Genomic DNA, 13,667 nt, shown 5'->3' with positions numbered 1-13,667 from the left:
ACTCCAATACCTTGACTTTGTTGTCCTTAAGCCATTTTGCCACAACTTTGGAAGTATGCTTGGGGTCATTGTCCACTTGGAAAACCCATTTGTGACCAAGCTTCAACTTCGTGACTGAAGTCTTGAGATGTTGCTTCAATATATCCACATAATTTTCCTTCCTCATGATGCAATCTATTTTGTGAAGTGCACCAGTCCCTCCTGAAGCAAAGCACCCCCACAACACGATGCTGCCACTCCTACGCTTCACGGTTGGGATGATGTTCTTCGGCTTGCAAGCCTACCCCTTTTTCCTTCAAACATAACGATGATCACGATGGCCAAACAGTTCTATTTAGGGAGGTCGGTGTTTCGGCAGTAGACCAGAGGCTATCATCATGACCAGGCTGTTATTCAGAAGATTAAATGACAGCAAACAGGATACTTCCTCCCAGCACAGGAAGTGTGTCCCCTGACACATTTCCCCTGACAGTACACAGACACAAACACATGCACAAACAAATACTCTGCCAGGTTCTGCCAGGGCACCTTCACAAACCCCATCATCCACCCAATGGGATAGAAGCACATCAGTGACAAACGCAGGTGTCACACTGAGACAACGAGAGAGGAGCTGGCACGAAAGAGTGAGAGAAAAGGTCATGCATTGTAGATGATGTGGGATGATAAAATAACCTGTTGGAATTGTCCTCATGATGGATGGTGGGAAAAGACAGGAGGAAAAAACAGGGATGACAGAAAAGCATGCAGATAAAGCTGGTTAGTTTCAGGTAAATACACCTCCGCACAATGATACCCCCATGATATCCAACACTGAGACGTCAGTGTTGATGGCTGGTTACAATGTACTCTAATCTGCAGACTGAAGCTGTCAAGCGGAGCACTAGTACAGCCAATAAAACCATAAACGGACCTAGACTGATCAGATGTTCATTAGTACCAGTAAGACATGGGAAAAAATGTGCCATTCAAGACTTCAGATCAGAGGAAAAAACCTAGGCATCAAAGAGGGAAGAGAGCGTCAGTAAAGAGTAAAAGGCTGGAAATTATGCCGATAAATATGATGGCAGGAGGGGGTCCATACAGCCAGAGAAAGAGAGGCGTACCATGCTGTTGCTGCGTGAGATGCCTCCTAGTCCTATCAGAGAGGAGGTGGAGGAAGAGCAACGTGTGGCAAAGGTGGGGGACAGGGACAGCCTCAGGTTCCCAGTCTAGCCCATCAGGTGTTTTAGGGATGAGGGGTGTGCTGGGTGGAAGTTGGAGGTCATTCGGTGTGGGCTCTGCGACAAAGGCTGTGTAAGTTGGGGGTTCAGGCAGCCCCATGGCCTGACACAGAGCTTCCACCTGGCGGGCCAGCCTCTCCTGCTGGATACGAAGTCTCAGGTTCTCCTCCTGCAGAGCTGCCAGAGCTGTGGAAAGAGGAGCCACGCGTTCCGCAGCCTCCTGTAGCCGTCCCACAACCGCCCCCCTCACCCTCCTCCTCCTCAGCCTGCTCTTGGGCGAGCAGGTCCCCGATCACCTCCTCCAGACCAGACTGCGCACATAGGCTGTCTGGGCTGCCCACCAGAGAGCCTCTGAGGCAGACAGAAAGTCTACGTTCACACCAAGCATGGTGGGTAAATGCTCTCAATATCACCAGTCACACTGAAGGTCTGATACTGTTACAATGAGATGCAAAACCTTCGCTGTCAACTCAGCGCTAGGAACCAAGTACTGGAATCGGGCTCTAAATCGGGTGCTGGGTGTTGAGTATGTATCCCCTGGGAGAAGAGGACAGTAGGCTTTCACTCAGTCAGCCTGTTTATAAAAACCCTCCAAAACAACTCTCGTTCTTTATACCCCCCCACCAATCTCCACTCTTCAGGGACCTGGTCCCAGACAGCCAATGAGCATGCACGGAATACAGTTTCTAAGGCAGCAGAGGCCCCTACCCCCTTTTTTCCCCCTCAGGTGCCATAGACACGTCCATTATTCACTGGCCCCATCTATTATTCCACTGAGCCAGTCAGGGCCTGTGGGACTAGTGGGGGCCAGAGGAGGAATACTGGTGGCACCAATTCAGAAACGCTCCCTCCCTCCGGCCCTCAACTTTTATTTAGAGCCTTTGTCCTTTACACCTTGATTGGCAGGCGACTGGGGCTTTGGATGGGGCCCTGGGCATGGCCAACTGGGAGGGCTCAGCTAGCCTCTCAGGCTTGACACCATGAGTCAGTTGAGCTGCATGGGTCAGGTCATAGGACAGTCCACCAAGGGTAAGTAGAACCAAAGAAGCACACAGAGCCATGAGAGAGAGACCGAGGGTGGTGAATGCGTTGGGCTATAAAAAACCTGAATCTGGTTCTGGCTGACCGTGACTGTACGGAAGGCTCTTGCAAAAGGCCAGCTGCTTTCTGCAGTGTGCTTGCTTTGGAACTTGCTGATAGAATATCACAGTGATTGGACCAGCTGCTGTTACTTGTGCATGCTTCAAGTGCTTTGTCTGTCAAGTTGAATGCTTTGAGAGAGCTGAATAGTCTGTGTCTTCATGAGAACATGAGTCCAGTATGTGTTTGTTTGTGTACGTGTATCGAATGCTTATACCAATTCCAGAATATTACAGCACTGTGGGTGTGCATGAATCAAATCATTTTAATAGTTCAAACTACAGTATATCAGGTGAACAATGTTAGCGCAACACAACTATGCCCTCTGCATGAAAAGCTGTTCTTTACCCTGGTACACACGCCTAAATGGTGCTTGACTAAGTAATATAGCTACAACTGAATGAGATATATTTCAAATAGCTACTCAATTAAACTGTTCACTGAAAACAAGGAATCGTAACTCAATCATAAAAAAATAAAACAGTTTTATTCATTTGACATGGTGGTTTATTCACTGTATGACCCTGGAGAGTGTTGTTTTCCTGGGATTTAAAGGAGAGTGGAGCAGCCTCCAGAAACAGGGAGCCGGCCAGAGAAACTGTGGGTCAGTCTCTGTCAGGGACATCACCCTAGTCTGGCACACACACAGAGTGGCATCTGAACACTGCGACAAGGTTTGTGTGCATGCTTGTAAAAAAAAAAAAAAAAAATAAAAACTTTTGTTTGCGCATATTCGAGCATGTGTGTTGTGGATATTCTCTCTCTCTCTCTCTCTCTCTCTCTCTCTCTCTCTCTCTCTCTCTCTCTCTCTCTCTCTCTCTCTCTCTCTCTCTCTCTCTCTCTCTCTCTCTCTCTCTCTCTCTCTCTCTCTCTCTCTCTCTCTCTCTCTCTCTCTCTCTCTCTCTCTCTCTCTCTCTCTCTCTCTCTCTCTCTCTCTCTCTCTCTCTCTCTCTCTCTCTCTCTCTCTCTCTCTCTCTCTCTCTCTCTCTCTCTCTCTCTCTCTCTCTCTCTCTCTCTCTCTCTCTCTCTCTCTCTCTCTCTCTCTCTCTCTCTCTAATATTGCAAGTGTCTGTGTGAATCAGATGGACATTAATTCTGTGTGTCTCAGAGACGAGAAAATGTTTTTGGCCGTTTTGACCCCGCTGCAGTTATTTACGAGTGTCTAAAAGTCAGCTTTATCCAGAACGCACCAATCAAGGTTGGCTGGGACTTCACCCTGGCCCCCCTCCGGGGGAAGAACAGCAGAAAGGGATAAATGCTCTTAGAGCACAGCTTTAAATCACATGGCCATTAAAGTCCAGGGATAAAACAGTAACACACTGCTTCTGACTTCCATGGCTCCACAGATCAGGATCACCCCCCCCCCCCACCTTCTCCTTTCCTCAATGTTCATACAATGAGGCACATGTGTGCTGGTTGGGGGTAACCTATCTTCAGAGAGTATGTTCAGGCTGTGCTGCCAATAGGGAGATTAGTGGGCTATTTGACTGAGGGGACAGGACTGACAGTTAATCATTCACTGTGGGACCGTGGCCAAATAACCCAGTACAGTGTTGCCAGTGTGACTCAAGGCTCTGCTGTGATCTCCATGCTCGCGGGAAAGCTACTTACTGCCTGTCTGTCATCGCCACAGAGATGGCATTATTTATAACAGAGGGCACGGGGGCAGCAGACAGCCTGGACGTGTGGGTGGCAGAGATGAGCGGGTGGGTGGCAGAGATGAGCGGGTGGGTGGCAGAGATGAGCGGGTGGGTGGCAGAGATGAGAGGGTGGGTGGCAGAGATGAGCGGGTGTGTGGCAGAGATGAGCGGGTGTGTGGCAGAGATGAGCGGGTGTGTGGCAGAGATGAGCGGGTGTGTGGCAGAGATGAGCGGGTGTGTGGCAGAGATGAGCGGGTGTGTGGCAGAGATGAGCGGGTGTGTGGCAGAGATGAGCGGGTGTGTGGCAGAGATGAGCGGGTGTGTGGCAATGAGCGGGTGTGTGGCAGAGATGAGCGGGTGTGTGGCAGAGATGAGCGGGTGTTTGGCAGAGATGAGCGGGTGTGTGCCAGCAACTCTTTACAACACTCCCTCTTTTTCACTTTCACTTAGCCTCAGTTTCACCTTCGCCTTTCTGTACTTTCTCTTTCAATATTCTGTCCTCTCTCTCACCGTCTCCCTTACTTACCCATCTGTCGATCTTACTTACCCTCCATTTCTATTCTTAATGCTTCCTCTTTTTAATGTCCTATTTACCATCACTAATTTACCTCTCCCTCACATGCTTCTTGCTCGCTTTCTTCAGAGTTGATGCGTTTTATTATTCTGCCCATTGTAAGACTCAATGCTACCCTATCTGCATTATCCCAGTCTCAAAGCTTATCTGACCTAAAGTAAGCCGTCATTAAGTAACTGGTTGTGTATAGGGGTGATAATGGTAATAAGGTTTGAAGACAGACCACCAGAGAGGAGCAGAGGACCACCCACACAGATCACAGTCTGTAGCCTCATTTACCAAACACCAATAAAGACCAACTAATCCAAAACAAACCTCTTATCACAAATCTCTGATTGCAGGACATCCATAATAGGACTGTTCCATCAGAGTGTATACATCAGACAACCCTACAATACTATAGAGGAAAGAGGACTGAATGAGGATCACTGTCAATTCCTATTGATGGTGGCACTGGAAGCCAATCCATCGTCCTGGTAACGTCGTTGTAACGCACCCTTGAACTTCCATGGACCTGAGAGACTGTGGACAGGTGGTTGGGTCTGGGCAGAGTTACAGTGCAGCAGCCCAACTCTCCCCTGCTTGATGCTAACCCAGAGTGAAAACAGTGACTGCCAGCATCTCCCACAATCGCATTAGCAGAGCAATTTCCACGATTGCCTAATAACCAGAATAAGCCTGACGGCAGCTCCGAGAGGGCTGTAAGGATAACTCAGGGACCCTGCTCACTTTCAGAACCCAGGGAAAGAGTGGAGGCCCACCGGTGGCTCTCCCATCCTCACAGTAATCATGGAAGACATGAAACCTCATGCGAAAGTCAGTACCAGTGTTCTTTCTGCTTGCTTGTTCAGCCACGTTTGCGTCTGCATTACCTACCCGCTAATATGCTTATGCAACATGCCAATGCAAGCAGAACGTACAACATGTTACACTTTGCTGCATGTGTCAAGTTCAAAGGCTTAACCCCTACCCCTGACAGCGCTGTATTACAATCGCATTAGTAGCATAATAACAATTTAGGGCTTAAGTAACGGTAACTGATACACCATGCTGGTGACTTGGGCTGACAGAAAAGAGTCCTCAGTGTGTCTACACAAAAATGAACACCGGCCTTGTGATGTTATTCACAAACAGTGTGGATTACAGCAGTACACATTCTAAACCACAGTACATGGTTTTAATACCTGGAAACAATCAAAAGTGACGTACCGGTATGCAGTGGTTCTATCCATGACAATCACGAGGCACCAAAACTCACCACTGATATTTGGAAAAGTTGAAATGAAATCGTAATACATCACAGACATATTAAACTCTATTCACTCTCCACCGTAGTTACCTACTTGTCCTGATTCCTGATGACGCTTAGCTCAGTCAAGTATACACCTCATCTTCTGCAGAATGAATGTACGCCGTCTTGCCTCTTCTTCGGTCAGACTGGCTCAGTCCGACTGGCTCAGTCCGACTGGCTCAGTCTGTCTGTGTGTAAGAGCCACCAATCTGTGTCTGTATCTGTCTGGATGTGTGTGACTACAGGGCTAACTGATGGAGAGTCTCTGTGCAAAACCCCCCCAAGCCCAGCCAGCGTCTTCCCAGCACGGCTTTGATCAACCAGTCAGTGCCCTGATCCCCTAATCAGATTACTGCCCCGCCCTTTATGGGGGGTGGAATACAGGACGATTAATGAGTGAGTAAACTTGACTATACTTCTCCCTTACCCTCCATTCACTGCCTTTCATTCAATCGCCACAGAGCTTTTTCCTTCATGGGAGGAAGGGAAAGTAGGCAGACTGAGGATACAGTCTCACCCTCACTGAGAGGTCAGGGCACTGCAGGGTCTGGGTGGTCTCTTCCCTCTGCTCACCACGTCAACTAACCCTAACACATCTGACTGGAGACATCAGCACCAATCATCAACGAACCTGATGACTCTCCACCAATCACAGTGCCTGAACCCTGGTTGATGGTAGAGGGGCTCAGGTTTTTTTTTACGGTATGAGAAAAGATGAAGAATCTGTGTCCTTGTCTAGTTGAGTGGCTAGAGATGAATCTCAGGAGGGATGAGACAGAAAGAGAATGAAGAGTGCCCAGTGCACATCCCTCCCTCTCCCTTACTCTCATCATACAAGGACAGATGTGACCCCTCGTTTATTTTCTTATTTAACTAGGCAAGTCAGTTAAGAACAAATTCTTATTTACAATGACGGCCAACCCCGGCCAAACCCAGACGACACCCTATGGGACTCCCAATCACGGCAGGTTGTGATACAGCCTGGAATCGAACCAGGGTCTGTAGTGACGCCTCTAGCACTGAGATGCAGTGCCTTAGACTGCTGCACCCTTGGGAGCCTCTCTCCCTGACCTCTCAGCGAGGGTCAGAGTCTGCGAGGGTCAGAGTCTGTGTCCTCAGGGTGCCTACTCTCCCCTCCTTACATTAAGGAAAAAGCTCTGTGGTGATTGAGTGAAAGGGAGTGTACACTTTTATAAAATCTCTCTATCCGCATCTGAGGCACTTGCTTTTAGGGGCCTTTGGGTTGGTGTTCAATTCAATAAAATTAAGCTGCAATTGAAACGTCAAGGCAAGTGGTAAACCATGACTGTTCAACTGCTATAGGCATGAGATGCAGAACTCCTGTTTGACAGGTTATGTTATGGTCATCACACCGGTCTATCTGCCAGGTCAGGAGGAGTGGAGTGTTACAGTTACCTTGAAAGAGGATCCGGAGGTAAGGATGGAGGAGGACATCTTGAAGGGGGTCGCTCTTAGGCCCAGGGTCAACTCTGCCAGGGAGAGAGATGGAGACATACAGGAAGAGACTTACATGAAGCTGAAATGTCAAAAGCTCTATAAAAATACTGTCATTTAAAAACAATGTCACAGCACACCGCCAGTGTGTATCCAAAAATATTTACAACAGACTTAAGGCCCCTAAGCCTTTCTTTTGGTATATTGGACATGATGATGTTCCCATGTCCCTGAGTGTGCTGAGGGGGCCATCACTCACTGACATGAGCTGCCATGGTGATGGGAGGTCTCATATCTAACCAGTGAGTCACACTATGGACAAAGCCGCCGCTAATATAAACACTCATGTTCTATCCCTCTCTGTATGGATACACACATCTTCATGTGACCAGTGCACTAACACCCCACCCACACAGTAAGCTGGAGGCCATCATAAGACAGCATCTGTCAGTTTAACCGCAGCTATAAAACAGAAGTGCCTGTTTGATCCATTCCAGTGTTCTGTACTACATACTCAGCCAGGACTGTTGTTCAGAGCTGCTGGGAGAACTCGTCATTATCCTAGCCTATCTTCAGTCAGTCAGGGAGCTTCCAAAAAAGGACCCCAAAACCATTAGAGCAAATTAGGCTTAAAAGCAACAATGCCGGCCTCTTGAAGAAGCCCAGTGGAGCTGTCGGAGGGTCTGGGAGGAGGGGAGGGGTAATCAGAGGCTGTAGTAGTCCTGTACAGGCAGGGTCTTAAGTAAACTGTTTGGGTTGAAGGTCCTGGTGGCTGGAAAGTGTTTGAGAACAAGACTGGCTTTTTGGACAGATCTCCACAGCAGGCTGCTTCTGAGATGCACCAAGACACTAACATACACATACAGAAACACATACTGTATTGACAGACACAATCAAGTAGGTGTCCTGGAAATGCAGTTTTAATGCCTGTTTTTGTACTTTTACATTGACAACGTTTTCCTGGATACAACGGTAAAGTGTGAGTGTTTGAATGGCATTTACAGTGGTACACAGACCATAGTCTGTTGTGGACATCGCCAACTCTGCAGGATGCCACAGAGAGACCACAGCGTATTGAAATGTCAGAACATACGGTAGCTAGCTACACTATATAACTGCCCATTGTTGTGTGTCCCATTCCCATACCACTCTCCCACCCCCCTCCACACAGTGTGCCTGTCCATCACAGACACAATGCTGCTCCATATCCACAGTAGACCCCTGCTCCCACACACGCTCCCTGACCCTGGCCTGTCCTCAGCCTGGGGTTCAGCCCTGCTGCTGACTGCCCCTGTGGCGTCTCTGGTCTCCCATGGCAACAGGGATTCCAGTGGGATCTGAAGGCTGATATTAGCATGCAGAGGTGGAGCTGGGACAGAGCAGGGTACATATCTACACTGTCTGCCTCCAGTCCACACACAGGCACAGTGCATCTGATCTGCTGTAGTACACTGGGCTGGAGGGATGGAAAATGTCCCTGTATGTTCCACTGGCAATGTTTGTTGATCTATTCTAAGATTCAGGAGGGAATTCAAGGGGGTTTATATCATTTCAAATATGAACTTCTGTTTTGGGATTTAACACATATCCATATCCATCAAAATCTGTGGTCTGTAAAGATAAAGAATCTGGAACCAGAAGTCTTATCTAGCATATCCATCACCAGGTACACAGCTCAAAGAAAGGCCACAATAAACCACCCAGCACATCATGTCTCTAATGTGCGCAGACAGTAGTGAGTGATGTTTGGGAGGGAGGAGTGTTAGGTAGTGCTCCTACCTGCTCTCTGTCCTATGGGGTTGGTGGTGATGCGTGGGGCCAGGGGGGCCAGGTTGCCTCTAGAGGATGAAGAGGAGGTGGTGGTGGTGCGCCCATCTTTGATCTCGATAGTTAGGAAGGTCTTCATGTCGGGGTCTGCCGCTCCCTTGCTGTCCCGCTGTGCAGATGCTCTCCCTGGGGTCTTGTCTTCCTTTGAGCCGCCCGAGGCGTGCCGCAGCTTTTCAGCCGTCTGCTTTGCCCCGCCTACAGCGTTCAAGGATTGAGCAGCGCTTTGCAGAGACTTGGTGGCCACGCCCCCTGGGTGAACTGTGCCCTGGCATTGGACATGGTTCTTTGAAGAGGAGGCAGATGAAGAGTAGGATGTAGAGCCTACGTGGGGTCTCCCGGGCCTGTCTGTAGGGGTGGCGATGGATACTACTGTGGTCCCTGCTGTCTGCTTGGCTGGCCCTGCGGCTGGCACTACCGCTGGCCCCTCACTCAGCTGGGTGGCTCTGCCTAGGACTCGGGCACTGGGGGCTGTCGCGTTCCTCAGAGACTGAGAGCCTCTCTTCAGGACCGGGACACTGGGACTGGGCTCCGTGAACTTACGCATACGGTCCCGCACAGAGTTAGCACGGCCGAACGGGGCCAAGACAACCGGCTCTTTCTTCTCAGGAACTGCAAAACAGACAGAAAGCATGAGTGGAAATTATTTACACACAGTAGCAAAGAACAGAGGAACACAGACACAGTCAAGTAATACAAACTTAGTTGTTAATTACCCAGCCCCCCTGGTACAGCTGACACACAAAGACTGGAAACATTTCAAAGTCTTCAGCAGGGCAATATGCCTAAAAGTCCTCAAACTCAAAGCAGCACTCTTACTGTCTCATGCTAAAGCACTCTGCAAATCCCTTGACTTGATTTCCCTTCTCTCGCTCTCCCCCCCTCCCTTTTTCCAGCCCCCCTCCTTTTCTTCAATCCCCCTCGACCCCCCTCGCCCTCCCTCATCTTCAGTGCGTCAGCTTAGGCCATTAGCTGACAGATTTGCTCCATTTCTAGGTTGCGTGTTTCTGGATTCATGCTCTTTTTTGTACAGCAGAGCGATGGTCTGATTTCCCCACATATAGGGAAAGGCTCCACACTCATTTAGAAAAGCATTTCCCTCCGTCTTAATAATCTCGATTTAGTGTTTTTGAGAATAACAAGCTTTTAGGAGCCTGGGGCCACAGAGAGGAGAATATAAAGAAGGGCCTTCTTATATCTTGCCATCCAGTCCTCTAGCGGTACGCCCTTACCCCTTCCCCTGTATGACTGGCCCTATACGGTCATGCTGGTCCTACAAAGCTCCTCTGGATGGAAGCCATTAAACTGATAGGAGTTAGGTAGCAAGTCGTCTTGATGATATTAGAGGAACAGCTATAACTCAGCAGTGCTAAGGGGCTCAGTTCATTGATCCTCTGGTGAGATGTCTGTTATCAACACTGCTGGTGGAGTTTCACAGTACAGCACCAGTAATGAGCCACAAATCCACCCTGGCTCCCACTTAATGTCAGGCGATTACATATACACTACCATTCAAAAGTTTGGGGTCACTTAGAAATGTCCTTGTTTTTTAAAGAAAAGCACATTTTTGTCCATTAAAATAACATCAAATTGATCAGAAATACAGTGTAGACATTAATGTTGTAAATGACTATTGTAGCTGAATATGGCCAATTTTTTATGGAATATCTACATAGGCGTACGGAGGACCATTATTAGCAACCATCACTCCTGTGTCCAATGGCACATTGTGTTAGCTAATCCAAGTTTATCATTTTAAAAGGCTAATTGATCATTAGAAAACCCTTTTGCATTATGTTAGCACAGCTGAAAACTGTGGGTCTGATTAAAGAAGCAATAAAACTGGCCATCTTTAGACTAGTTGAGTATCTGGAGCATGAGCATTTGTAGGTTCGATTACAGGCTCAAAATGGCCAGAAACAAAGAACTTTCTTCTGAAACTCGTCAGTCTATTCTTGTTCTGAGAAATTAAGGCTATTCCATGCGAGAAATTGCCAAGAAACTGAAGATCTGGTACAACGCTGTGTACTACTCCCTTCACAGAACAGCGGAAACGGGCTCTAACCAGAATAGAAAGAGGAGTGGGAGGCCCCGGTGCACAACTGAGCAAGAGGACTAGTACATTAGAGTGTCTAGTTTGAGAAACAGACGCCAGATTCCAGCTACAATAGTCATTTACAACATTAACGATGTCTACACTGTATTTCTGATCAGTTTGATGTAATTTTAATGGATTTTTTTGTTGTTGCTTTTCTTTCAAAAACAAGGACGTTTCTAAGTGACCCCAAACTTTGGAACGGTAGTGTACATACACACATAGATAAGGTGTGTATCTGCAAACATGCTCACCTGCATCATTTGATTTTCTGAGAGGAGTGAGTAAAGTATATCTGACCTGAAAGGGGGGTAGGGGGGCGAGAGAGAGAGCAAAGAGAAGATTCAATTAGAACATAGCAATAAGCAACACAGGGCAATAGTGCAGATCCATGGGATGGGAGGGAGGATCAGGCTGGTCATGGTGACATCCATGTCAATATTATGTAACAGTTTGGTGCAAGGGAGGCACGTTTGGGGCTGTTCTTTTTTTGGCTGAGGGGCCATGGGGCCAAGATGTGCCTGAGCCTCCACAGCGCAATGTAAACACATGGAAGATAAGCATACCATATTGCAGAGTTCTATAAAAGAGCCTGGAGCCTGCGTTGGGTAAACACTCCCCATAAGGGCAACAACGTGGCGTCATGGTGACCCAGGTCTCTAATGAGGCCATTGAGCAAACAATAGAGACTCAGAATGCTTCAGCAGCCATCTCCTGCCTGTGTGTTTGGCTGTTGCTGGCCAGCCCCAGCGGCTCTTCCTCTGACAGCAGGTGAGGAAAACTGACATCTGAGGGGAACCAGAACCAGCTGAGCACAAGAAAGGATTTGGGCCGGCTCTGAGGTGCTGAGTTTATTTGTGTAGCCAAGTAACCATAGTCAAACAGAGCTTTTAAACACGTACAGAGACATTTTATATGTTTATAGCTGTCGACGTTACAAAGATGCTGCTGAGAACTGGTGCTTCGAAAGAGAGGAAAGGAGAGAGGGAGGGAGAGAGGGAGAGAGAGACACGCCATCATAGCTCAACATACCCCTCTAGTGGTGTGATAACCTATATATTCTACTGTTCTACCTAGAAACAGAGCAGATCATGTCAGCAAGCATTTCCCAGGTAGATTCAACAAGACTGTACCTTCTGTTCCTGGATGTCTCCTCTTTCCTTGGCACTGCCATTGAGCAGGCCACTGTGGGAGTCTGGGGCTTTCCTGAATAGGACGGCCCCATCAGGCTGATAATGATTGGTAGTGGTGCTGTCCTGACGGGGCTGGTCTGGATGGTGGTTGGTGCTTTCAGCCTCGGAGTCTGTGCTGGAGGAGGAGCTACTCATGGTAGCTTTCCGTGACAGAAGCCCTGTGCCGTCGGACATCTCAGAGCCCAGGGGGGCTGGCGGTCCCATACTGGAGTCTGACGTGCCAGAGTCCAGTCTCTGTCTGAAGTGGGACTCTGAGGACCCAGAGTCCAGTCTGCCTCTGTGGGCGGAACACTGGCTTCTGTCTGATGCTCCTGAGTCCACCCTGGTCCTGAAGGCTGAGCCCAGGCTCTTTTCTGATGCTCCTGAGTCCACCCTGGTCCTGAAGGCTGAGCCCAGGCTCTTTTCTGATGCTCCTGAGTCCACCCTGGTCCTGAAGGCTGAGCCCAGGCTCTTTTCTGATGCTCCTGAGTCCACCCTGGTCCTGAAGGCTGAGCCCAGGCTCTTTTCTGATGCTCCTGAGTCCACCCTGGTCCTGAAGGCTGAGCCCAGGCTCTTTTCTGATGCTCCTGAGTCCACCCTGGTCCTGAAGGCTGAGCCCAGGCTCTTTTCTGATGCTCCTGAGTCCACCCTGGTCCTGAAGGCTGAGCCCAGGCTCTTTTCTGATGCTCCTGAGTCCACCCTGGTCCTGAAGGCTGAGCCCAGGCTCTTTTCTGATGCTCTAGAGTCCACCCTGGTCCTGAAGGCTGAGCCCAGGCTCTTTTCTGATGCTCCAGAGTCCACCCTGGTCCTGAAGGCTGAGCCCAGGCTTTTCTCTGATACTCCAGAGTCCACCCTGGTCCTGAAGGCTGAGCCCAGGCTCTTTTCTGATGCTCCAGAGTCCACCCTGGTCCGGAAGGCTGAGTCCAGACCCAGACTCTTCTCTGAGGCTCCAGAGTCCAGACGGGGCCTAGAGGCCAGGCTGCGTTCTGAGGATGTCGAGTCAGAACGCTGGCGGTGGGATAGGACCACGTCCGGCTCTGATGATGTCACAGGGTCCCGGGTCTGTGGGCGGGTCAGCAGAGGGCCCGGGACCTCATCCCTCACCAGGGGGTCCAGAACCAGAACCATGCCTGAGTTGGAGCCTACAGAACACAAAGACCACAATACAGTGAGTGGGACATACCCATGAGTAGATCTAGTATAGTGCCGAGGAACACATACCATGAAAATACAACTCTGTTATGTACAATTCT

General features: G+C 49.0%; 1 protein-coding gene across 7 annotated transcripts in view; it reads right to left on the bottom strand.

Annotated features, from left to right (window-relative positions):
- The window catches only part of LOC115200175 (smoothelin), a 94,093-nt gene that overhangs the window by 12,477 nt on the left and 67,949 nt on the right, over positions 1–13,667 (bottom strand). For all 7 annotated transcript variants that reach the window (XM_029762988.1, XM_029762992.1, XM_029762990.1 and 4 more), the window contains 4 exons: positions 12,376–13,556; positions 11,497–11,542; positions 9,103–9,759; positions 7,285–7,358 (listed from right to left, as the gene is read on the bottom strand). In XM_029762988.1, coding sequence (XP_029618848.1) covers positions 7,285–7,358; positions 9,103–9,759; positions 11,497–11,542; positions 12,376–13,556 — 1,958 coding nt within the window. The remainder of the gene's footprint in view (positions 1–7,284; positions 7,359–9,102; positions 9,760–11,496; positions 11,543–12,375; positions 13,557–13,667) is intronic.

This window comes from Salmo trutta, chromosome 9 (assembly GCF_901001165.1).
Source record: "Salmo trutta chromosome 9, fSalTru1.1, whole genome shotgun sequence".
In the NCBI taxonomy this organism is placed as follows: Eukaryota; Metazoa; Chordata; class Actinopteri; order Salmoniformes; family Salmonidae; genus Salmo; species Salmo trutta.
This window is presented reverse-complemented; position numbering and strand designations above follow the sequence as displayed.